Below are 27,407 nucleotides of genomic sequence, written 5' to 3'. Positions count from 1 at the left end.
CGCTCGTCGCTGATACGGAGTGGTACAATGGTGGTGGGGGGAGGAAATGATTCATTTCGCATTGCCAAAAAGTGCCAAGAAAATGCAAATGATTCATTTGCATTTTCTTGGCACTTTTTGTCAATCCATGGACACGTGCAATGTGTCAATTGCACGTGTACGTGCGCTATACACCTTACAACGCTCGTTACAGTGGACTCTCGCTTTATAATTGGTTCACTGTACGATGAAATCACTTTACATTGGGCACTCCATAATAAAATGCCATTCACTATACGATATGTAGTATGCGCCGATAATTGTGATCATTATGAATTGTGAACTTTATGAATTCAATTTTAATTCTATTAACGGCGATTCTAATAAGCGAAAATAGGAGGAATATTATCTACAGGCTATAAAAGTAAAGATATAAAGCCCAGATTTACACTTTATTACCTTACCAATTAACAAATTTAAATTAAATTACACGTGGAAATCGGAAGAATATTTTCCTCAGGTTAACAAAAGAAAAAAGAAAATAAGGATAAAGCCAACTACACTGTATTCCCAGGTGGTCACCCTCCAAATCACCAACCGGTCCTAACGCTGTTTAATTTCGGTGATCGCACCGAAATTAAACAGCGAGAGAGAGAGAGAGAGAGGGTCAGAAGTAGAAGGGAATCACCAAGAAAGAGAAGAATGACGATATCCAGCTCAGGACTCTGGGTGTGCCAAGCTCATACTCACCAGATATGAGCCCCTGGGGTTATTTTTTCAATCCAGGAACGCAAGTTACTCCCGTCTGAAAACTGCCTTGAGTGCGCCTAAAGAAGTTTCACTTCAAAAACGGAAAACTTATTTTATGAGTTTTCCTGTAAGAAAACTTACAGGAAAACTCATTTTCCTCTCTGCGGAGTTTAAAAATATATCTCTGAAACATTGTGGATTTGTATCGCTTGAACTGTGCCATTCTCTAACAGAATATAATATTTAGTTCAGTTGAAATTACAAGCTTTCTCCGAACAGTGGTATATGGTAGGGCAATAATAATTAAACGAACTATAAAATAAACCACAAAAACTTTACTTTGTAACTGGATGAAACTGTGCAATGGTAGTTAAGAAAAAAAAAAAAACTATTTCTTGGGACAATTTTAATTATATTTTTTATTTTATTATCTAACTTATTATATATTTTATAGAAATAACAGTATTGATTTGTTTCCCTAAAATAAATTCTTATGGATGCCACCAATTGAAGATAAATTGGCACTTCAGTTGACATCATATGGTAAGAATCCATTACGTGACTACATTTTACAACATAAAAATCAGGATATATACGTTTCACAAACTCCTTAAAGAGCATGGATTTTGTTATATTTGCAGGGAGAAGTTAACTCAGCAAACGCTATGAAATAACAAATATATTTTTTAACCTTTTTTTTTTGTTTGTTTGTTTGTTTTGGTAAGATATGCAGAACTGCGCGAATTATTTGAGTTAATATAGTGTAGAAAATTACTGCTGACTCTCACCAACAATTCCACCAAATTTTTAAGACAGCTAATATATATATATATATATAAAAAAAAAAAAGAGAAAAATATCATGCTTATCTCATTCTTTTCTTCCTTAAAATTCGCTAAAACGTTATTTTTAAATATTGATTTTCTTTCGTTTGAGTATCTGAAGGCAAGGAAATATTTTAAAAAAGATATCAGTATTAAGAACTGTCTTCAGCTGGATATCACAACAGGTTACAGTTAGCTGTTCTGATATTCCAAACTGCAAGTTTCTGTCCATACTTGGCAGCACTGGCAAAAAATACACAGCAAACAGCAATTCCTCCCGTCCACAGCAAACGCAAAAGAACCTATAAGGTAAACAGAATGAGGTGTAGTGGCTTCAGCTTCCTTTGAATTTTTTTAAATAATAACAAGAAGAGTAATAAATAACAGTATCAAACGACGAGAGGATACAATCAAATGTCCTTTGTCAGATCTCTCAAGTTTTAGCTAAATAACGAAATTTTGAAACTTTTTTAATATTTTCCAGTTCAATAAATACGATTATTAAAACATAGTAGCAAAGCGAAGATTATCTTATTAATAATATTAAAAAAGTAATCTGTTATGTAATCCTTCGCTTAATAAAAATATAAATTTATCGAGCTGTTTTCTATGAGACTACCATTATTAAGATTCGCTTAAATTAAATTTTGAGCAAAATTTATTTTTAATTTATTAAGTTACATTATTCAAGATACTGTATCTTTCGATATTTCAGAAATTCTCCGAATGCTTTTATCCAATGACAAACGTACCTCGGCAATTTCTTCTTAACCCAGCGTTATTTTGAAAATTTCTTTATAAATAAGCAAAATTAATTCTCACAAAAGTGTGCGACTTTAAAGTTTTCACGATTAAAAAAAATCCTGTTTATATTACGGCCACTTTAAGAGAAGTTCAAGGGTCTTCAGAAACAAAATTGCTCCTTTCGTCATTATTTTCGATGGATTTTTCTTGAAATTTAATAAAATTATGGAAATAATTCAAGAAAATATTGTTGCTGTAGAACAATTAACTTTGTACAGTATTTTATTTCATAGACTATGCAATATTTTGTTCTTGTAATTTATACAGAACACTAATGTAATAATCTAATAAGATTTTTTAGCAGCATGGACAACTATCTTCTTGTGAACTCCTCTGATCATTTGGTCGTCCCGGAGTATAAACAGAACATTAAATTTAAAACTAAGGCCATATTGCTCCGTATATATACTGTCTGTAAATTGTGTGTGTTCTGTGGTCAATTTTCTTTTTCTGGACGAAAAACCCGAGTTTGCGGGAGAAAAAACCATGCTACCCTCGCTTGAGATCAAATAACTCCGGGGCGTTGCGAAAAAGGCCCATAAAAATTCCTCACGTCATCGAGGGGACTCGAACTGCGGTCTTTTCTACGAGGGGAGGACGATGATTCTAACAACTGTGCTGCTCACGGCTGCAGAATACGGTTCCATATTTTCCAAATATAATAAATAAATAAATTTTCTGTTTATACTCCGGGACGACCAAACGGTCAGAGGGGTTCACAAGATAGACAGAATACTAGAAACAGCACCGTATTCAGTAGTCACGGGCTTGAACCCCGGTCACTCAAGACACGTATACTTATGCACCCGCGCGCCTGACCACTAGGCTACGGCGGCCTTACATGTCAGTGATACTTTGCATGTTATATTTGTGATTCATTCTGTGCTGTTTATCCTAAATTATAATCGGGGTCTTTCACTGAAATTAAAAAAATATATATATATCCAAAAAATATATGTTCAAGCGGTTTTGTTTACCAAAATATCGAGTATAAGTAAACAACTGATATTAGTTAATTTACTAAACTGATTGGCTTGCAGGCGATGTTTCTGAAATTATTTTGAGAATCTTCCGATAAACATTTAATTTGAACATCCTCGTATTGAAATCAATTTACATAATAATGAACCAACTACTATAACAAACTAAAAATTCGGGAACAATCCATGATACGGTAATAAATCTTTTGTGCTTACATCAAATATATATTAAACTTTAGATGTATTTAAATATGTCAATTTCTTTTTCAATTTCAGTCTAAATATGTTTTAAGAGAGTGAAGTATTTTTATTAGGTATTAAATTATTCACCAATTTGTATTTTATAAAAAAAAAAAAATATCTTTAGATGTACCGACCTTATCTTGCCATTTCTTCCTCTTTACACATTCGGAATATTTTAGCCTGGAAAATGTAACCTATAGAAAGAAAAAAAAAAAAAATGCTAACATTCAGAGAAATCGCTTTTTTTTTTTTTTTAATACAAATATTGAAATATTCTGTTAAAATTCCTTTCTCAATGGAGTAGTACAAAATACGATTAAACCCAGGACTGTCTTTTGGTGTTCAGAAGCCCTAGTTACTCTTCATCCCGAGGCCTCACTATATTACATCAAACATGTTTGATGTAATTTAAATCTAATTCGTTAAATCTAATTTATCGTTTTTAAAAAAATTCGAAAGTGTTTCTATTTGGTACTGAAGCTATTTAACACTTATTTCAACAATACGAACTTTGAAGTTTTTTAATGATTTTGCTAACACATTTTTTTTTTTTTTTTTCATAGGTCCTAAAAACTTAGGCTTTAGGCAGATTGCCTAATGGAAAAGACGAAGAGTATTTCCTATTTTTGCCTTTCAATATGCTTATGCATATTGAAAGGCAAAAATACATGTGAAACTATCTCACTGAAAGAAGAAAAAAAAAAAAAAATAATAAATAATCGAAGTTATCGTTGCTGCCATTTTGAAGATTGAATGTTTGCATTTTAAATAATAAACATTAATGGGCACCGTAGATCTTTACCCGTAACAGTAAAGATGATATACAGTATTTTATATCGTTTAGCCAAGCACCAAGTTGGGCTTTTATATACGCAACAGTGAATGGAAGCCGTCTTGAAATTGATTAAACCAAATACAAAGCTAATGGTATTCATAATTTTTTTTAAAAAAAAACTGTTACAATGGCAAAAATGATAATCTCTCCCGAAATTACTGTAGAAACTCGAACACTACAATTAGAACTCTTTTATATAGTCTCTTGAAACAGTCCTTTTTAATGCAGACTATGGGCTTGGCACACCCAGGGTCCTGAGCTGGGGTCCTGAGCTGGATATCATTATTCTTCTCTTTCTTGATGATTCCCTTCCCTTCTCTCTCTCTCAGGGTAATTCAGAATTTTTTTTTTTTTTTTTTTTTTTGGCTGGTGCAGCATAAGCCTCAGGCTTCCTTGCACCATATAATTAATGATAAAAATTAATGATAATAATAGCAATTTTATTATTATTATTATTATTATTATAAAATTGCTCCGTTCACGGATCTTCCCCTGAATCTTAATAAATTTAAATTTAATATTTAATTAACTTTTAAATTATAAATTTGATATTTTAATAAACGCATATCGTCCCCTTAAATGCATTTTAGAACAAAAACCAAACTTGGAAAAGGGAAAGCAATCCTCGCTTGAAAGATGTTTCATAATTGAGGCTGCCACAGCCGAGTGGTCAGGCGCGCGGGTGCATAAGTACACGGGGTTCAAGCCCGTGACTACTGAATACGGTACTGTTTCTTGTATTCTCTCTCTCTGCCGTATGAACTCCTCTGGTCGTTCCGGAGTATAAACAGATTTTTATAATGGCATTTCATTTACCTTTCCAGATTTTTAAACAAGGCAATATAAACGATATGATACTGAAAATTTTTAATGGTCAACAGAAAAGCTTGATTCCTTTCATTTTTCTCAAGGAAGACACGCTCAAATAGAAAAAATTATCACAGTTTAATTCTTTCGCAATATCGCATGAGATATCTTACAAAATATCCACTTTTTTATATTAAATGAATCTATAAACTTTTACAAAATCTAATACTAAATCTTTACAAAACTGCTCACCATACTGTACAATGGAATCCATGCTTCCGGAAACAATGAGTTCAGCAGCCCATCCACTCTTTTTCTGAGGAGGAACGTAGCGGAATTCACTAAATGCCTCATCTGGAATCGTAGAGAGCAGAACATGACGTGTGAGGATGAATGCACGATACAAGTGTTTCTTAAACACAATAGAAATATACACTGAGTGGACAGAAATCATAGGATACTTACCTAGTAACGGGTAAGCCCATCTTCGCCCGGCTAAGGGCAATCACACGGCGAGGCATGGAGTCCACTAGTTCACGAAAGCGTTCCACGGGTATTTATATCCATGCTTGCTGCACCGCTGTGTATAATTCTGTCGCATTCCTGGGTGGACGATCCAAAGCTCGAACGGACCTTTCCACAGAATCCCAAAGATGCTCCGCAGGGTTCATGTCCGATGAACAGGGAGGCCATTCCATGCTGGCAAAATCTGCGGAATGCTCTTCGAACCATGTTCTAGTCACCATGGCTCTGTGGGGAGGCGCATTGTCCTGCTGGAAGAGTCCATTGTCCTGTAGGTGCACGATGACCATGAAGGGATGCAGATGGTCTGCAAAGATGGACACGTAACCTGAAAGGTTCAGAGATGCGTCTAGACGTACCAGAGGTCCCAACGTGTGCCAGTTGAACACGCCCCAGACCATTGCCAACCGTCCACCTGCCTGAACAGTTCCTTGTTGACACGACGGGTGCATAGCTTCGTGCAGTTTCTGCCAGATACGCACCCGTCAGCTCGAAATAACTGGAAACGGGACTCATTAGACTAGGAAACCCGTCTCCAATCATCCAAGGTCCAGGGCCGATATTCTTTCGCCCAATTGAGGTGTAGCGTCCTGTGTGTCGTGTTGTTAGCAATGGGACTCTGGTGTGTCGGCGGCTCCCTATAACATATTGCAGCTAATTATCGCCTGATGGTCTTGGTGGGGACTTTTCTGGCACCTCTGTCGTTGAGTTGGTGGTGATTTGTGCCACTGTCGCTCTCTGGTTGGCTGAAACAATGCGAGACAGACGTCGACGGCCACATTCATCCACTACCTTTCTCCACCCACAGGGCTCTCCACGATGAGATATTCCGGAAACGGCATATTCCCAATACACCCTTGATACTGTCGAACAGGGATAGTGCAATTTCCGTAACCCATGCGTCGGGCACCCACTATCATTCCTCTTTCAAAGTTGGTTAACTCACGAGGTTTATCCATACTGATATCGAATTACCGTCTACGTGGTGCATTATGATTCACGTAGTCCATGCGCCACTAAACCTCAATACAAACCAAACCGTCTACCCGAATGCAGTGACTCTATACAGTATACCTGTCAAGCGGTGGGTTCGTCCACTAGCGAGACGGTTGACAGTGTCGCGTTGCCAGGAACCAGGTATCCCATAAATTCTGTCCTTTCAGTATATTCATCATTAACTGAAATGTTCTGTTTTTATGTATAATATCAATCAGAATGGCGCGCAGTTACATTTGTCTTTATTAAATTAAAAAAAAAACAACTTTCTAATTATTTTGATAAAAAGGTCGTGGGTAGCATAGTTCGAGGTTGGAGAAAGTTTTCTCCAGGAACACTTTATCTTAATCAAACAATGTAAACTCCTGTTTTATGCTTAGGGGAAAACAAGCTAACTTAGGAAATAAACTAAGAGCACAAGTTAAAGAAATGTATAACACAAAAGATGGAAATACCGTGTTATAGCTAATATTTTTTACAACATAATGTACCCTGACATGCTACATAAAAGATTATTCAAGTTAAAGGCAGAAAGATCAGACGGGAGATGATTAAGTGGGTTGGATCACACATGCACATGCACAGATATAGAGATGCATATAAATAGTGCAGGCGCAAGCTAAAATAACCACCTGAGTCACTGCAAGGTCATATTTCACTTAAAGTGACAGAAGCATATTATTTTTAAGATGAGATGTTAAATAGTGATTTCTAGGTTTATATCAAAATTCTTTTCAATTCTACAGTTATATATGGAATTAAAAGTTCAGAGCAATTAAAAACATAAATAAACAACAATACTAAATTCTGTGGGAATAATGCAAGATTTTTCCTGGGAAGCCAAAAAACTTCAGCATGGCATTGAATGCAGCCTACCTTTCAAAATACAATAGAATATGTGAAGTATGCTACCGAACCGATTTTCTGAAAAAAATTCTCTGTAGTTAGGAATCATGACGAATACGACATACAACGTGGATGCCATACCAATCTCTAACTATGGAAAATTTAGCGATTTTTCAGGATGTAATTATTTCATCTTTGATCCCTTGAAAGTAATTCTGTAACTGTGTTCACACAGATGATGTGTTACAGAAATAAGGCGTTTAAAGAGCAGGTGGTTGAATTCTACAGCAGGAGAGTGCACTTGCTTCTGCAAAATACGATTCTTCAGCCCATTTAAAGGTTATGACAAATCGCCTACAACGATTTTGTATAATCTTTTGCAATAAAATTTGTATAACCTTTTGCAACACTTATTTTTTAAAAACCTGCTGGGAATACCAATTACTGATCCTAGTAATTTAAATGACTGCTGAGGTGGGAAATACCAAAAACATATATAATTCCACTGCATCCCTATACCCCCACTTTCAAACTTACCTCCAAGTAATTGTACATAGCTAAATCACAGATTTCGTGTCCGTCTGATGTCCTGGTGGCTGTGAACTCTGGAAGAACTCGTGCTGTAAAAACGTAAATATTCTCTCAGTTCAAAAATTATAATCCATCGTATATATAAAGTAAAGTTCTTTTATAAGCAATACACAAAATATATAAACTTAACTTAACTTAGAAAAGCAAGAGGAAATTTAACTGCTGACACAAGTGAATCCAGGTGACAACACAGTACAGCTTTCAAATAAGATAAAGTCACAACTCAGAGATCTAGAATTGTACTTGGCAAGAGTCCACCTTCAAATAAATCCGGAGAAGTCCGCACAGGTAATATATTCCTTAAACATTATGGACTGAATATTTCTCTCGGAGGAGTCGCAATACCAAATGTGCTCTCTCACACCGACCATGGAATTATCTTGGACCATAGAATGTCATTAAACAGCCAGATTGATAAAATCAATGTTAAATTTGCTGGTCTCGGGTGGATTTCAAAGCAGCAATTGCTACATGTTCGAGATCCCGCTATTCTTACGAGATTCCGCAGTCTACCCCACCATTCTCTATGGTACAGAAATACGGCGAAACCATTGTACGTACTTGAATGAACGTTTAAACTCCGCACGAAAGAGTTAAAATAAAGTCTCGTTTGTATACCGTGTGGCCACTGCGGCCAGAGAGATTTCAATTTCAGTGTAACTACTGTATTTTATTGCAACGGATAAACAAGCGCAACAGTTAAAATATATGTCATTGTGGTAGCGTAAGGCCTCGATCTCTCAATGTGGCCCTAGTCTCCCAGTTAACTCAAGACCACAGCCAGGACTCAAGCTGTGGTCTTTCAATTTTTTTTTACATAACTTGATATAACCTAACCTGCCCTGACCATAGTTAGAAGACCTATTAATAATTAATTACAGTACAATAAATAATTACAGTACAATGAAGTAAAGAGGCTGAAACAACTTTGATAATATTATGGATTTCAATAACTGCCTATAAAAACATGACATTCTTCTAATGCGACATACAAGGTGTGTTTGATAAGTTTTAGGACTAATTCATAAAAAATTGAAGTCTCACAGAAGAAAATTTATTACCATTTAATCTTCAAAGTACATCCCTCGTAACTCGAAACAGCTCTTTGCAGGGTCGTACAACTTCTGTGATGGCAATGTGAAACTGATCTTGTGAAGCTCTGTTTAACCCCTCGTCACGCTGGTTTGGATCTCTGAAACGCTGTCCAAATGGGCAGTTGACTCTTCAGGTGGGATTTCACTTTGGGGAACAGAAAATAATCAGCAGGTGCCAAATCCGAGGAATATGCAGGACTTTTAAAACCGGAGTTTTTCGGCTTCGGCGAATTTTCTCCAGCCCATGCAGCTGATTGTCTTTTTGTTTCGGGTTTGTATGCAAAGCACCAGGATTCATCACCAGTTATGATTTAAAAAAAAATTCTGGATCACATCTGCTATCTCATTCAAATCTTGACACGCAGCAACTCGTTCCTCCTTTTGTTCTGACGTCGGTACGAAGTGCGAGCACACTTTGATTTTTTTTAAATCTTTGACAACAATCGAACGCAAGGTATCCTTGCTGATATGAAGCTGGTCTGCTGTCATTCGGCAGCTGTTAATGACCTTCCATTAACAGCTGCCGAACTTTTCGATGGTCGTGTCCGTAACAAACTGGGATGGGCGACCACTCCGCGCATCGTTCTGAACATCTTCCCACCCTTCACGGAACCACCCATACCAGCAAAAATGTTGGATCGAGATAGTGTTGCACAAACAAACACAAAGCAACTGAAACAGTTGCTTTGTGTGCAACTGTTTCACACAAAGGTGCAACGAACGTGCAACTGTTTCAGTTGCACTTTTTTCGACTTTAAAACAATTTTATTTCCATTCTTTGCTCGTCCTTGACTCCATGACGACGTGATTTTACTGAGTCAACTTAAACAACTGGATTGTAAATAGAATACTATGAGATGTCGGTATGCTGTACCCATGGGCATATTGTGGTTACAAGGGATTCTCAACTTTTTTTTTTGTTTAACTACAGATTTCTCTCAACGATTCTTCTGGTCAGAGACGATAAACCCTAGCAAGTCGTTATATGATAGTACAGCAGCTTTGGGTTTTTCCGCCCCTACAACTTGCAAATCGGCCTGTGAACACATACTTGTACAGAAATAATATATGGATAAACCATTAAAACCAACAAACCACGGCCAAAACAGTCGATACTCCAAATCTCCGAAACAAGAACAATCGTAATTTTATACCTTTTAAATGTATATTTTACACATAAATTTAAGCGCAACACAGCAAACGAAGAGAAAACGAATAGAAAGTTTAAAAATTTGTGCAATTATACATTCAATACGTTTTGCTGCTTGGGGCATATGGGTTCCCCCCCCCCTCACTGATGAGACGGATATAACATGCTCTGACGGAACAACACTTTCTTTTAAATGTTCTCGTGGCTAGCATGACCCCCAAACTTTTTTTTTTTTTTTTCGAGCTGTGGCGCAATTAGTCACCCTCGGGTAGGATATACTCATGCCTGATGACGTTAGCTGCCTTTGTGTTTAAACTAAACATCAATCCATTTAAAAACGCACACTATCCTACTCTTCTACTGGGATTGCAGTTCGTTTGAAAATAATGTGCCACACTGTATTCGGTTAAAAAAGTAGTTTGTGTTTGCTCTGAGTAAGAAAACAAAGACCATGTTAGAAAGACTTTTCACTGTCTGGAAAGAGAAATAAAAGATAGAAAAAATTTACTTATGTTCTTACAGACGTTCATACTTTTCCCTTGGTCACAAATAGAAGATAGAAGAACCGTATTCCAAACTATTACAGAAGAATTTAACACTGAGACCGAACTTCTCACACCGAAATTATAATTTATCTAAATTATAATTATGCTTCCTACCTAAATTATAATTGTGCATCCCCAGCAAGTCGCTGAAAATTAAAGTATCTTCAAAGCCCTGGAAGTGAGAGAAAAAAAAAATTAAACCATGTAAAGAATTCAGAAAAAAAAAAGTTTATCTATGTGTTTATGGTATCCTTTTGCATTTTATTATATAAATATTAAAGCAATTATTTAACTATTACGAAACTACAAATTTACAGGAATGCACAGTAGAGATCGCTTTGTACAGCAGCTAAGGTTATAGATCAGATCACACAAACTTTTTGCTCCAGACTGCCTTGATTTCCAGTTATACTAACAGGCCAACTTGGATTCCTACCTTTACCGGCGAACCCCCAATACAGAACATCATTTTGTTTTATTGTTTTCAACGAAACACTGCGCTAGACAAAACAATTTCCATACCATGTTTAGAAACAAGCAGAATTAAAATTAAAAATCCATCCGTCTGTTCTTATGCAGTCCGCTTGACACAATTTACATTTCGGTTTTCAAAATTCTAGAGAAGAAAGTCTCCAATAGCCATAAGATACTTCTCATAATTAGAGAATTAGGGTGATGTTAAGGGTGTATTATTTTTGGTATATAACTCATTCGTGGCGCACATGAGCAGAGAATCCACTTTCTCGTGGAACACCCCCACGGACTTGCCCGAAGATCCTTTGGTCCCTATGAGGTCTTTGAACAAGACAAGAGAGAACTTGTCTTTCCTTGTTCTTGCATCGCTTGTTGTCACAAATACTAAATATGGTCCTCACACTCTGCAGAACACAATTAGTACTAGTAGTGGCAAACGATACAAGGAAGGAAACTTATACAGCATCAGCCAAAAAAAAAAAAAAAAAAGAAAAACTACCTACACCATTTGCCTTCTAATATTTTCTTAAATTTATCCAAATTCCCCCTTTCACAACGTCAGATGGAAGTTTATTCCAACAATCGGCCATTTTCTGGTTGAAATAAAATTTTCGCGAATCTATCCCGCAACCATAGTTTTTCAATTTAAATTTATGTTGTTGTTGAGTTGTAAGAGGAGTAAGGATGTCATCAGCATTTAGTTTATTCAATTCTTTTAAAGCCTTAAATGCGGTTTTCTCGCAGATGTCTAGCTTCTAGACGCTGCAATTTACAGAACTCGAGTTCTATAAATTTCAGTGTCTATCAAAGATATGAAAATAAGGAGATATTTCATAAGCTTATATCACTAATAATTATTGTTTGTTATTATTTCTATTCTGTCCATTATATTTGTGGATTATCATTATAGTCTACATTATGCACCTAATTGTGTATAATCTCATTATGAATAATTGCAATCCTGCATAATTGCATTGTTATAATAGTTGTGATTTCATTATTATAGGCGCCTCCGTAGCCAGGTGGGAAGGAGCAGCAGTGCTTAGCACACGCTTCTTGATTAGACCGGGGTTCGAGCCCGTCACTACCAAATACGGAGGATGCGGAAAGGTCAGGGAATGACCACCGCATATTCCCGGAGCAATATGGCCTTAGTTGCTAATACTCCTAAACAACAACAACAACATCATTATTATATAAGATTACAAACAATCTATGATTATGATATCCAAACGTCTGATGACCAAGTGTTACTAATCAGCGCTCTGACTTAAAATCATTTGTTATGACTTCTAGTGAAGAGCTAACAATTAATACTTACCGCGTTCATTCCTTGTCCATAAAATGGTACCATTGCGTGAGCAGCATCTCCCAGAAGGACAGATTTCTCGCCATAGTGATACTGCGAACACTGTAAAATATGGAGGGTTTTATACTGCGTCATTTCTTATACAAGAAAGTAAATGAGATAAAACAAATTTTCATAACAAATGTCACGATTAGAAAAAAAAAAGAAATTGTTACCGATAAATTCCATGATATCCACAAAAATTCATAGTCCACCTAGTGATGGACATAATCGGATATATGCAAATTAGTCGTCTCTCTCTCTCAGCTAATTTGTTAGATGAGCAAGTTAATGCAAACGATCATTTCAGTTTGTAGTAATCACCGAAGTAGGTGAAATAGCATCGTTTTTGTTACGCCTCATACTGTGAACGCCTTCACAACGAGTTGTCCGTTATTGCACTACCTCGAATAAGTAACGCTTCCCCAGTAGAGACGGCTAATGTTGTTTATTGTAGACGGATACCACCACCCAGACGGCACAGTCTCGAAGCTTGTTGGTCTGTCATGAATTCCGTCTGTTATGTTTTTTTTTTTTTTTTTCAGCTGTTTTGTACATAATCGATTATGGCTCTCAATTATGCCCATCACTAGTTCCAACAGTCAACAAAAAATACGGACAAGTCGGGAAATAATGCCACCAAGTAACTGTTTTAACTACTTTTAACTTTTTCTCGCGTGGGCTGACAGTGACACAAATTACTGTACACTGTCTAAAAAGTGCACTATTTCCTACACAACTCAGGTGGTTGTTGTGGCACGTGTTTTTGTAAGGGGCGGCTCCTAGAACGTCATTCAACTCCACCTCGTATTTCTGTAAAGAACAATACCACTGTTAAAGGGCCAGATATGTGAGTAGTGTATGTTTGTGTTAGTAGTGTGCATGTTCTGTTGTGTTTTGACCACTTGGCTACCTAGAAGCATCAGTCACCTGGAGAAATGATTCTGGGTACTCGTCCATATCATGGGAAGGTAGGCCAGGCCCAGTAAGGCATGTACCGTCTCAAAAGAGACTGACCCACCTGGTGCCAGAAGGTGGGCCACGATCCACTGGGGACCCATTCCATTGAAAAAAAAAAGAAAGAAAGAAAAAGAAAGACACGTGGTGCATATTATGGAAAAGGGGAGAAAAATTAAAGTAAAATATAAATGAAGAAAAAAATAAAAATAAGAACAAATAAAAAAACTATTGGTTGGTAAAAAAAAAAAAAAAAAACTTTTAATTGCTGTTTTGAAACCAATGAGGACATCTATCAATTAAAAAAAAAAAAAAACAGACAAATATGCAAACAAAAATACAAAAAAAAAAAAAAACAGACAGTGGATGTTTAAGTTTCTCCAGTGCCACAGTTCTCAGCGTTCTCATCTTTTGTTTCTCTTTCGCCGCAAAGTTCTGCAGTGCGCTAAGGTTACCAGGTGACTAGGGGAGCTGGTCCACATGATTCTCTGTAATGATGGGGATGCTGTTCCTAAGCGTCTGCCGAAGATCCTCATACAGGATGCAATCAAAGAGTAGGTATTTACAATTCTCATTTTCTCCGCAGAAGCACAGCTCGGTTGGATACAGGCCTAACTGGTATAGCTTCTGGTTCAGAGACCTATGTCCTGTGACCAGGAAAGAGGTTTCTAAACTCAACGAGAGCGATGATTTGACTGATTTAGACGCCGGAAAGGTTACATCTGGAAGGAAGTACCAGGGGCGCACTGGCCATAAGACTTACCGGGAAAACCCCGGTGGGCCGGAGGACGGAGGCCTGTGTGATTTTCAATATTACACTCTGAGCTCCGATACATTCTATTTGTTTTCCCCAGTAAGAATTTTTGGCCTAGTCCGCCTGTGGGAAGCACCTTGTAACGGCTCCTTTGGGGAGACCTAGAGTCATTTTCATTCATTTCATTTATTTACACCATACACACAAATTTTATGTATATTCTCAAGATATAATAACGATTAATTTATATACAATTTTATATACATTCTCATTTATATTTATCCTAAAGAGAGAGAGAGAGAGAGAGAGAGAGAGAGAGAGAGAGAGAGAGAGAGTGTGTGTGTGTGTGTGCGTGCGTGTGTGTGTATTCCTGTATCGGGGTGGCTCCTAGGCAAATGTCCATCTGTACCTTCGTAAACTCTGTACAGCGAGCCTGAAAGATATTGGTGTTTGGTGTTACGAGTAGTATGTGTTCTGTTGTTGTGTTGTTATCATCTGTATGTGCTTTTTATTGCACAGATCCCGCACCCACCGGAGGTAGTGCAATACCGGTGGGTGTAGAGGAGACATAGAGTGAGTGAAATTTGACGTGTGAAAGGGCTGGTTGATTTCAAATTACTCAAGTGGCTAAGAGAGGCGCCACTAACTGTGAAAGGATCCGCCGTTTCACCAGATGGAGTAGAGTGATGTGCATGGACGTTGACCGAGAGAATGCACTGCAATAGCACGCTTTCCACTCCATGCAAAGACGCAACTACCGGTACATGCCTAACATAACTACACTGTACTACAAAGAATAGCGCTCATATAATGTTTATTATAGAAAATGGTGTATTTATCTAATTTACTTTAATTTATCTAACGTAGCAATATCAAAAACAATATAAATATTCACATTATAAAATAAGATAAAATAATAAGTGCACTTTGTGTCTCTTGTATTCACATTTCATAAACTCATCTTTGCAATAAAAACTCCTTAAAAATAGGCATATGTACACAGTCAACACAATATTTACAATACCATCGTCTTTGGAAAACCACAACAGTTTTAATGAATAAATTAATCAGGCGTTAAGCCAGCTTTGAACCCAGTGATAGCATCTATCTCTCATGGAACACTTTCGACCTGTTCTAAGAAATAAGAGGATCATTAACTAGCTACTATCTTCATTAACTTTACCAAACTCTCTCTCTCTCTCTCTCTCTCTCTCTCTCTCTCTCTCTCTCTCTCTCTCTCTCTGGCAGTTTATCATTATTATCTTACCTTTATTGATATCAAAGGAGAAGGCTGATTCTTAAAGAAATCCTCAACCAACTTTTCCCTAAGAAAAGTAAAGGATATATATCAGTTTTCCCACACAGGCATATAATAATAATATAATAATAAATAAATATATATATATATATATATTTTTTTTTTTTTTTTAAATTAAAACTCGAAATTCTCTATGGAAGACATCTCATGATATTTAGCCAACAACGTAAATGTAACCTGAATAAGCATAATTTTGCCACTGTAGTTTATTGCTTTCTAAGGTTTCCAAGCCTTGGCTATTGTTTTATTGTTATTATTATTTTCTTTCTTTTTTTTTTTTTTTTTTTTTTTCCCCAGTTATTCGTCGGTTAACGAAATAGTCCGTGATGAAATGAATAACTGTCTAATATACGTCTATCCGTGACGGTTTATCAGCTTTTAGAAGGACTTCTATTCATTATCGAAACAAGAATAATTATATAAACCAAGATGTATCCATTTCTTAATAACACTAATTAACGCATTTTTAAAAATTTTTTAATATAGTCTTACGGTATTCATTGCATTCATCATTTAACCACATTTAGAAGCGCAATGTCTGTCGAAATCAGTTTCGGCTAGTGATCATATTGAGGTCTGTTGTTTTGGAATTTCAGAGAGTCGTTTTCTACTTGCATGACAGTATCTCTCTGACTAGCATTAGTAGTATTTATATTAAAATGGCTAAATGAAAAAGGTCGTGGAAAAGAACTTTTTTTACATCTGCCAAAAAAAAAAAAAAAAAAAATCCCAATTATTCAAGCTTATCCCATTACCAAAAAGTGATTTTCCAATGCCGCTTTGAACTGTACAAAACTTTCTGATTCGGCCAACTTGGCAGGTAATTTATTCCAGTGATCTGCAACACGCTGCCAAAAGGTAAACTTCTTGAGATCCAGCCTTCTGTCGCTCCCTAAGATTTTACGTTTGAGCCTTCTGCTTCTTGGTTCTCCTACCTGTAAGGATGCCATCTGCTCCCCCTTCAACCTTATACAACACGATCAGCCTCTCCCATGCTGTCTTGTTGAAAACTTTGCAGTTCGCACCCTCTATGCTATTCGTCATAAGAACAATGATTAGCGTCTTTCTTTGTACCCCCTGTAAAAGTTCTATGTATTTTTTTCTACGTTCAGCCTCCAGACTTGAATATAATATTCTATTCTAAATGCGGTCTCAACATCGTTTCATACAGAAGATAAATGAAGTATTTTCTCTCTACTAATAAAATCACTAACAGAACATCATGTGACTTCCTGGCCGCATGTTTACACAGCGTGGTAACCTTCATGGTAAACTTCAGTTTTGTCATTCAAATAACTTCGTTGTGATTTTTCAGATCGTATTTGCAACCGGTCCAAATAGTTTTGAAGCAACATGGACAGTTTCTAATCATTAACCACTCTCTCAACCAATGGCGAATACAAATATACTACAAATTCTGCTCCCTTTCCTGAGATTCACGAACAAAGCTCCTGCGCTCTTTAACAACCAGTCCAAACCTACCATCTAGGGCTCCTGATCCTTCAGGCACCCCACAGTAGCGAACCTGATGGTATGTTAGTTTCGTTACTGTTTCCAACCTTAAAATCAACAACAAACTTTGGCAGCTTCCTCTGTACTACCTCGTCATTAAGAAAGATTTGAAAGAAGAGTGCCCTGAGCACCGCTCGTTGAAGCACTCTGATACTATGCTAGTCCACTGTGAAGAACGCCAATTTACGAATGTCCTCTGACTTTTGTTTTTCAACCGGTCCGAGGGCCAACTAATGATCTTCCTTCTAAGCTCAACTCGTTTCGATTTATACAATTACCATCGTGGGCAACCTTATTCAAAGCTCTATTAAAATTTACCTATATGTAAAAGTTTGTTTCTTATAACCAACTTTTTTATGCAGGCTAATTCAAAATTCGCGTAATCCAAAATGGAAGAGCTAATTTCTTTCATTTTGTGAACTATACAAATTCTTGCAAAATCACATCAGTGGCAACTGTATCAGCCTTGGTATCTGCCAGTGGCAATTGGTATCAGCCTTGTAACCATGCAGAACAGTGGTTACAAGGCTGATACCAATTCATCCATTCTGGTTTGTTTGTAATGAAGCCATCATGATATTTTTCCTGTCTGGGCGTGTATGTGTGTGTTTAATCGAGCAATACTTTTGTTCAAAATCGTATGTGAAAGTTAGATATATATTTTTAACATTTATTTCAATTTTTATAATTACTTATTACCATTACAATTATTATAAACACTTCTGGTTCTTGTTCTGGTTCTCTGTACCCTCTCGTCAATGTTATTAAGTAGATTTGAAAGAAGAGGGGCCAGAGTAACGAACGCTGAGAGACTCTGTTTACTACAAGTCCATTCCGAATCCTATAGTAAAAGAATTAAAAAATTTTAATTTCTGTGTTGCGCAAATTTTGAATTACTCTATAATAATTAATACTCGGCCGACGTAGCCGAGTGGTCAAGTGTAAGGTTCTGAAGTACACGTGCTTTGAGTGACTGGGATTCAAATCATTGACTGCTAAATACGGTACTGTTTTTCTCGTATTCTCTGTATCTTGTGAACTCCTCCGAACGTATGGTCGTCTTGGGATACAAACAGAAAATATTACGTCATCACTTACGCGTGTTGAGTCTGATTGGCCAATCAGACTTAACCCCCCCCTTTAACCTTCACAAGCCCATGCTGTAACTTCGGCCGAAGAAAGGCGACAGTATTTCTCATTGCCCTTCCAGACAAATGTGGGTAGTGTGCTTTTTTTTTTTTTTTTTTTTTTACTTAATTTTTTAAATGCTGTTTGTGTCTGTCTTTATTTTACTAAACAGGAATAAAACATCTAGCTCATAAGACTTCAAATATACAGAGTGTCTCAAAAATATTGGTACAAACGTTTAGGGGGAGGTAGGTAACATCTAAAGGAATGTGAATCGCATAGGAACCCATAACCGGAAACGTCACGGGAAAGTAGTAGCAGAGGCACAAGAAGCAGAAATGACACAAGACAGTAATTAGTGGCAAACATTTATTTGACATAATATTAACAATGGAGTACGAGATGGATTTGAGGGCCCCCACAGAAAGAAATCAAGGCTCGATAAATCAGGTGAGCTTGGGGGCCAGGCAACGGGTCCACCACAGCCAATCCATCGATGCCCAAAACGCCTGTTCAAATGGTCACGAACACACCTTCCATAATGGGCAGGCGCCCCGTCATGTTGAAACCAAATGTTGCGTCTCACATTTGCTGGAACATCGTCAAGTAACCTTGGTAGAACTTGTTCAAGAAAGATCCGATATTTAGCGGAGTTCATGCGGGATGGTAACAGGTATGGGCCGACTAAGCAGTCACCGACCATACCTGCCCACACATTTATTGCGAAGCGATGTTGTGTCGCATGGGGGCGTACACCGTGTGGGTTGTCGTGAGCCCACACATGAGCATTGTGCTGATTGCATAAGCCTTCCCGAGTGAAATAAGCCTCATCCGTGAACAAAACATAGGCTGGAAAATTCAAGTCTTGAAAACTTTCTTGGACAAACCACTGCGCAAAAGCCACAACCCTTTGGAGATGAAAGGGGTGTAAGGAATCGTCGTGCCAGACACGCTGTACACTGCAACGAGACACTCCTAAGGCAGAGACAACGGCACGTGTGCTGGTAGTAGGATTATTCTGGACGGCATTCAACACACTTTCTTCCATGGCGGGAGTTCGCGTCGAAAGTGGTCTGCCTGCACTACTCCTGTTACCTTTAAATGACCCATAATTGCACAAATTTTGATGCACACGCGCAAACAAACGGTGGTCCGATACATGTTTGTCTGGGAAGCGTTCTCCATAAATTCGTTGAGCGGCTCGTCCATTGCCCTCTGCTAATCCATACGTTAGTTGCATGTCTGCCAACTCACAGTTCGTATAACGATGCATGCTCTTCGTGCGGCGACTACTGCTTGAATGAGTAAACCAGAAAATTTCCCTCTCGCGAACTGATGAACAGCGCCGTCTTCCTAAACCGGTGACGTTTCCGGTTATGGATTTCTGTGCGATTCACATTCCTTTAGATGTTACCTACCTCCCCTAAACATTTGTACCAATATTTTTGAGACACTCTGTATAGATTTTTATGTCTTCTTAACGTGAAACTCCCGACTAGGAGAGCAGACAATCCGAGCTGACTTTTGCTTAGTGCTTTTCAAACTTTTTGGAGTAGTGCCTCTTTTTCAAATCTAAATCTTCGACAAAGCTCTAATTTCTTAATGGTCTACTTACGCTTTTAGTGCTAATTCTAAAAATCCAAACCGTTTAAAATTATCAGGTATAGCTCTTCGATAAAGATTACGAACTGTTTTCTTAAGTACGCATTCTTTGTGTACGCAATACGTGTAATATTTCCTTTGTAGCTGACAGTTATAGCTATGCCTAGACGTGTTTTAGACATGCCGAGACTGGAGTCTGGGAGATATATAAACCTGCGAAGCGGTTCTGTTCTCTGTCTTTTAAATGGCAACTCGTGGATGTGTAAACAATCCAAATATATTTTGTTACGTTTGTGGTAACTATGTTGTGGTGAAACAAAGATAGGATATAAAACCATTTGTGAAAAATGTATGTACCACATATTTTGGAATTTAAATTAGGTTACTCAGATAAAAGTTGAACCATAAAGTGTGCTGAACTTGCAATTGTGGAAATGTAGTAAAATGAAAGCCACGACATTTTCCATTTCCAATGTGTGACTGCTGTTTTTGTTCTGCAAATGTAGTAGGTTATAATGTGAATAACAAGCAGAACATTGTGTACCTCAACAACATTAGTTCTGATACCACCTCCATCAGTCGTTCTTGATTATATACTACTAGATCCAGAAACTAACGTTTGTGATTTGATTTTATATAAACTATTTTAACAAACAAGTTCACAATTCTGAACCGCAGCGGTTTACACAAAGTTTACACAAAGCGGTTTACACAAAGGGCGATCTCGTGAGGGATTTAAATGTACTCAAATGATCTGCAGAGCTTTTAGGGTCAAGACTGAAATCCAAGAATTTGCTACCCACAGGAACGGTACAGACATCGTGAAAAGGAATTGGTTCCCCATTTTCCCCAAGGAGGTTCAATGGTATAGTGCAACAAAATTCCTGTAGTTATGAACTTGTTTTAGAATTTTCTACCAACAAACAGGGTGGAGGCTATATATTGACTCATGGAAGCAAAGTCTCAAATGAGTTATCCTTCACAATGGGAAAAGCATGTATCCATTTCTGTAGCCTAGTCAGCACGCTTAAAACAAAACTACAAAAATGTTAAGCTTCACAATGGAAAAAGCATGCATCCATTCCTGTAGCCTAATCAGCAAGCTTAAAACAAAACTACAAAATGTTAAGCTTCCTTTGGAAAAAAATTCAGTATAAGGAACATGGTTTGGCTAGCGTGTGGAAGTCTAAAGTTATTGGTCTGATACTTAGCCATCACTTGGTCACACACAAAAGTGTTCCACTGGCACAGAAAGCACGGCAAGGAAAAGTGTGGCCACCAAAACAGTCTGTGACACCAAGTTCAAAAATAAAATAAATAAATAAAAATAAATAAAATAAATAAATAAGAGCCAGTAGTAGATAGAAACAAAGTACTGTTTATATGAAGCTAGTTTGAATGAATCAGTTTGTTCAAACCCTAAATAAAGAAGGAAATTGTTTCAAGTATATGTTTGCACTAAATTCCCATCGTTTACAGACGAAAAAAATCAAACTAAGGTGCTACTTGCGGATTTGAAGTCCAGATTATGTGATCATTATGAAAGACATGCTGAAGAAGTGCAGAAAACTAGGCTGCAATATGAGTATTAAGGTACACTTCTTGCACTCTCGTCTCAAGCATTTTCCAGAAAATTTTTGTATTAAGTGAAGGGCAAGAGTAAAGATTCATCAGGATACAAAAGAAATCAAAACTAAAATACGGAGGAGAAATGGAACGTCAGTATGATGGCCAACTACTGTTGGACACTAAAAAGAAGAACAGCCACCAAAACTAGCTGCCTGAGTAAGTCAAAAAAGGCAAAAGTTTAACATAATCTAATGTATAAGAATCCAGTTTTTCGGCATTTGTGCTTGACAGGAGGATGTAACCTTTGTAATTTCTGTTTTATGTATTTTATTGATTCTTTTTATTTTTATTCTTTTTATGTATTTTATTGATTCTTTTTATTCTATCTATTTGTAAAATCTGTAACAATACAATATATAAACGAGAAACACCTCCACTAATTTTTTAGTATTTGAAAAAAAAAAAAAAAAATTCTGACGTGTGGAGCAAATTTCAAGTAATTTTCGAGATATGAATTAAAAATATTGTTCATATTACTATGAGCAGTAAAAACGCCTCAGAAATTTCTTAAAATGCAGACCAGTGTAATTAAGAATAAATTAAAAAAAAAAAAACAGTAATACATTCACTATGCAAATTAAATAATAAAAAAACAGTTATAAAAAGTTAAATGAACATTTACTGCACCTCTGTCCCGTTTGACGTATCCCAGGAACATATTTAGACAACTACTGCTATAAACATTTCTGAAGTTTGGATATTTCTTTAATTCGTATTAAAATACTGTTGTTTATCACAAAAAATTAAAATATTTTTAAGTATATCCGAAAAAAAATTTTAAAATTTTAATATCCCGGTATATCGAAAAATTGTATATTTTTTTGATATATCTTTTGACCACATCCGGGTTTTGACCACAGGAGCGACCTAGTGAGATAATGGCCCTTTGTTATTTTATCCTTTATAAGTTTTTCTTCATATGAATTAAATCAATGCATATTTCGTTTCCTTTTGTTAACGAAAATTTATACCGGGTCAAATACATAACAGCACTTGGCACGAAGGAGCCTAACAACAGAGAAAGCAGAAGTGTGAAATGAACGACAGAATTCAGGTGTGTCATGAGGGAATGTGCCTGAAGCCAATGCTGTCAAAAAACCCTTATCCCAGATTTTTTTTATACGTTATCTGTCCCTCTTTCATAAAGAAAAAAATAAATAAAACAATGATCGTAAAGTGTCTCTCTCTCTCTCTCTCTCTCTCTCTCTCTCTCTCTCATTAAAATTCTCGGAACCCTTGAAAACCAACGGAGTAGGTTTACTCTACTCTAATTCTCCCATTCCTATAAGGTATATATATAGCATGCTCGCTCGTCACTGACCTTTGCCATCAGGTCAACACAATTTAAGGAAGTGTAGCAATTGTTAACATGCACTCAGTATACATATTTGTCGTTTCCAATTTTTTCTTGCGTATAAATTAAGCGATTTTCTGAAATGTCACCAAATGTAATGCCAAATTTCCTTCAGGATTTCTTACCTGCCTATTAAAGGAATAACGTCCGGAAAGTTTGTTTCAAAGAACTCGATCAGTTTCTTCTCTGTATTCAAAGTATCGAACATTTCAAAGGACATGAACAAAGTAACTGTATAGGTTTTGTCCTGGTTTGGAAGGGCGATCAACATATAGCTTCCTCGGGGCCAGATGTGTAGGTAATTCAGCTCCATGGCGAACTAAGAAGAAACAAATAGCATTAATTTTAATTCTGAATATAAATGGGATAACTTCATAATGTAAAATTCTATAGTTTCTTAGTGTATTGCGGAAGAGATATTAGAAATTGCGTAGATATATGGAAATTCCATTTTACGGTAAGCTTTACACACATCTCTTCCCATATTTCTTGATTGCTTTTTTGTTAAAATTTTCTCATAAGCATAACTTATTGAATTTGTCTGGTTATGAAATCCTTTTTTTCTCCCTGTAATTTAAAAGTTAAATGGTTTGTTAAAAATTTTTGTAATAAGTGTATTCCGCTATTTATGATATTTGGTATTCCATTTGAGGTGCGTTCGTAAATGAGCAAAGCATCAATTTGCTTGGGCGGAAGAACATATTGCCTTCAATATGTTCTTCCGCCCACGTGTAATAGCTCGACTCCCAGTGGCTGCAACCCGGACTTTACACGACCTACCTCCTTACGGGTCACGGGGCTTTCAATGCAAAGCTTACAGCATTGGGAATAGTGGAGGATCCGCGTTGTACTTGCGGGGAACAAGAAAGCTGGGTGCACATTATGTTTGAGTGTGCCCAATACGAAGACCTTAGATGCAGACTAATAACTAGAGTTCACTATCTACCGAGGGATCTTGAGTCACATCTACTAGATACACAAGAGGAATATTTAGCCTTAACTGATTTTGCCCAGGGATTATTTACCAGGCGCCAAACACTAACCGCCATATACAGAAGACCTTAAAGGAATGAGACAAAACAAACCTGCAAATAGTAGCGAGATGACACAGAGGAGCCGACTATACAGACCTTGGACTGAGTACAAAATGAACTGGGAAAAGACAAGTGACAATATATCGTCTAACCACAAGAGTCATGATTACCGCCAATGGAAGCGAAAAAAAAAAAAAAAAAAACACCTTTAAATAGTTGTGACATCAGAACAAAGGGACACTGCCCCCAGACCTTGCAGCATAGACCCACTATATAATGACAAAAGGTAGTGTGAGGACTATGAAACATCACGGAAGGGATAAAACCCCATAATGGCAGCCAGTAGACTTGATTATGACCCCAAGATAATGACCAGAAAATAGGACCCAGACCACATGCAGTCTGGAAGGATGACATCCCAAATTTAACCCCCTATTAGTGTCCCACCTAGATGAGACTCAACGGCCAGCTTTTTAGGGCCTGCAAACTGATGGAGAAGACATACGGTGGCACTCTCCCGCCGGAACAGCCTATTGGCGACCCAAATCCGCACTCTCTTGAGCGGATCTTTCTTTCCAAACTCCTGGGGAGGAGAGGCTTGCCTCTCCTTGCCTCCCCAATTTTCTCACTCTGGTGGGGCACGGGCATGCCTCACTACCTGCAGGGGCTATCTACTCTGTCGGCCCCTTATTTCCAACTTCTTCCCCCCAGTCTTCATCCTTCCCCCAAACTTTTGTCTTGCACAGCGTTTAGCCCTACATTTCAAAATCAAAAGAGAACATCAAAATTCTTGCACGAACCTATTTGGTTTTTAAAACTCACTTTCACGGCACAGCCCCACGTCGCGTACTATTAATACTAACTTGCTAAGTATCACTAATATCAACCTCGATTTATTCATTTATTACAATTATTATTATTATTTTTTTTTATTTTATTTATTTTATTATTATTATTATTATTTTTTTTTTGGTTCTAGCCACTGAAATCCCAGGAAAGTAAGTGGCAAGACCAGCCAGAGTACAAATATTGGTAACACCCGGCCGGCCTCCCTGTGGCGGGTATTGGTAACGTCGGGTCTCACTAGGGGCCCGGCGGCTAACAGGCCGGATGAACAATGGGCACAACAAACTACACAGTACATATCCCACACACTTTTAAATCTCTGGCTTGTCCGATACAGAGAACATACGCGGAGATGGGAGAAATCCCAGGTGCCGTCAGACCCCGAACATACCTAATACCTAATGGACGGATTCATATCAACACCAATTTTTCAGCGTATCTTCTACAGTTCCCTAGGAACGTTCTACGCTCAACTGCGATTTCATACCCTCTCCTCGGTCCAGTTCACCGCCTACAAAAATCTGTATATAAATGAAATTAGGTTTTGGAGATTCGGCCATTACTCGACACGAAAAAGGTGTAAGGTGTAAGGTATATTGTTGTCATGCGGCACCAGCGGTTTCCCCCATCTCCGCGTTGCTTTCTTTGTGGGTGTACCAGTTTCCTGGGAATGCCAGAGGTTTAAAATGTGTGGGTATTGTATTGTACTTGTGTAATGTCGTGTACCGTTGTTCATCTGGTCATTTAGCCGCTGAACCCCTGCTGGAGCCCAGCGTGCCCCACCTTAGCCCGGTGGAGGCAGAACAGGAAACACCAGTAGACTAAGATTTGCTCTGGCAGGTCCTGCCGCTTAATTTCCTGAGATTTCGGCGGCTAGGACCTAAAAAAAAAAAAAAAAAAAAAAAAAATACTTATGTACACATACACATATATGCACATATACACAACAGTGATACATAATATATACGTATCCACGCAATAGTAATTACTTTGGATGTTTGCATACAGCTCGTGTGCATGCATTCATATGGCAGGAGAGGGCGGTGCGTAGGATAATTAGGCCGAGACTGGGCGAAGATTATTTTTGGGCTAGATTAAATTTAGTGTATAGGGCGCTCGCGTCGTGTATAGACAGAGTGGGGTCGGGGAGGAAGGAGGTTGGAGGGAAAAGGCAGAAGTATGGTGGACACAGAAGAGATTGCGATTGTGGAAATGTAGTAAAAAGAAAGCCATGACATTTTCCATTCCCAAGGTATGGAGGGATCCTCAGGATCACATTCATGACTGCTGTTTTTGTTCCGTAAATGTAGCAGGTTATAATGCGAAGAATAAGCAGAGCATCGTACCTCAATAAGATACGATGCTCCGTACCTTAATAAGCCGTACAGCTCAATAAGTTGAGCTGTACGGCTGGTACCCCACCGACCTCAACTACTGATACCACCTCCATCAGTTGTTCTTGAATATGTACTATAAGATCCAGAAACTGATATTTGTGATTTGATTTCATATAAACTATTGTAATGAAGAAATTCACAACTCTGGACCACAGCGGTTTATATAAAGTGAGCTGGACGATCTCGCGAGAGATTTAAATCTAGTCAACGGGGCTGAAGGGCTTTTAAGGTTAAGACTGAAATCCAAGAACCTGCTAGACACAGGAACAGTCCTCTCATGGTACAGACAACGTGAAAAGGAGGTTCCCCATTTTTCGAAGAAGGTTCAGTGATATATTGCAACAACACTCCTGCAGTTATGAACTTCTTTTTTGGAATTGTCTGCTAACAAACCGGTTGGAGGCTATTTATTGACTCATGGAAGCAAAGCCTCAAATGAGTTCTCTTTCACAATGGAAAAGTATGCACCCATTCCTATGACCCATTCAGCACGCTTAAAGTAAAACTTTTTTTTTTTTTTTTTTTTTTGTAGTTGTTGGCGCATCGGCTTCTGTGGCCATAGTGCACCTCCCAAGGTTTTTGCAGTACTTTGATCCAAGCCTGAGGCGGGATTCGAACCCACGACCTTTGGGTTGCTAGGCAGGCACTTTACCCACCCGGCTAGTCCTGTCGGCTAAAGTAAAACTACAAAAATATTAAGCTTCTTTTGGAAAAAAGTCAGTTCAGAACAATTTGGTTACACAAAAATACCGTGCGAGTGGGAGAGTCCAGCAAAATGTGACCACCAAGATAGTCTCTGACACCAAGTTCCAAAAACATTAAAGAAGAGCCACTAGCAGATACTGTTATATAAAGCTAGGGTTCACGAAACAGTTCGTTTAATCCCTAAATAAAGAAGGAAATTGTTTCATGTATGTTCGCAGTAAATTCCCATCGCTTATGTACGAAAAAACCAAAGTATGAATTTTTATTATGAATTTTATTATGGGAAAGAATCGTGGAAGGAAGGATAAGGCAGGAGACGGAAATAGGAGAGGAACAGTTTGGTTTCATTCCGGGAAGAGGAACAACAGATGCGGATTTTGCTT

The 27,407-nt window shown here is 37.6% G+C and overlaps 1 protein-coding gene across 1 annotated transcript in view; it reads right to left on the bottom strand.

Annotated features, from left to right (window-relative positions):
* Positions 1 to 1,729: 1,729 nt before the first annotated feature.
* cn (Kynurenine 3-monooxygenase cn) overlaps positions 1,730 to 27,407 on the bottom strand; it is a 46,450-nt gene continuing 20,772 nt past the window's right edge. The window contains exons 7-14 of the mRNA XM_090370055.1: positions 23,168 to 23,361; positions 15,767 to 15,824; positions 12,762 to 12,851; positions 11,081 to 11,138; positions 8,124 to 8,206; positions 5,475 to 5,576; positions 3,715 to 3,774; positions 1,730 to 1,855 (exon numbers count right to left, since the gene is read on the bottom strand). Coding sequence (XP_090226181.1) covers positions 1,730 to 1,855; positions 3,715 to 3,774; positions 5,475 to 5,576; positions 8,124 to 8,206; positions 11,081 to 11,138; positions 12,762 to 12,851; positions 15,767 to 15,824; positions 23,168 to 23,361 — 771 coding nt within the window. The remainder of the gene's footprint in view (positions 1,856 to 3,714; positions 3,775 to 5,474; positions 5,577 to 8,123; positions 8,207 to 11,080; positions 11,139 to 12,761; positions 12,852 to 15,766; positions 15,825 to 23,167; positions 23,362 to 27,407) is intronic.

This window comes from Mastigoproctus giganteus, chromosome 3, assembly GCF_048544385.1.
Source record: "Mastigoproctus giganteus isolate SK-2022 chromosome 3, ASM4854438v1, whole genome shotgun sequence".
Taxonomy (NCBI): domain Eukaryota; kingdom Metazoa; phylum Arthropoda; class Arachnida; order Uropygi; family Thelyphonidae; genus Mastigoproctus; species Mastigoproctus giganteus.
This window is presented reverse-complemented; position numbering and strand designations above follow the sequence as displayed.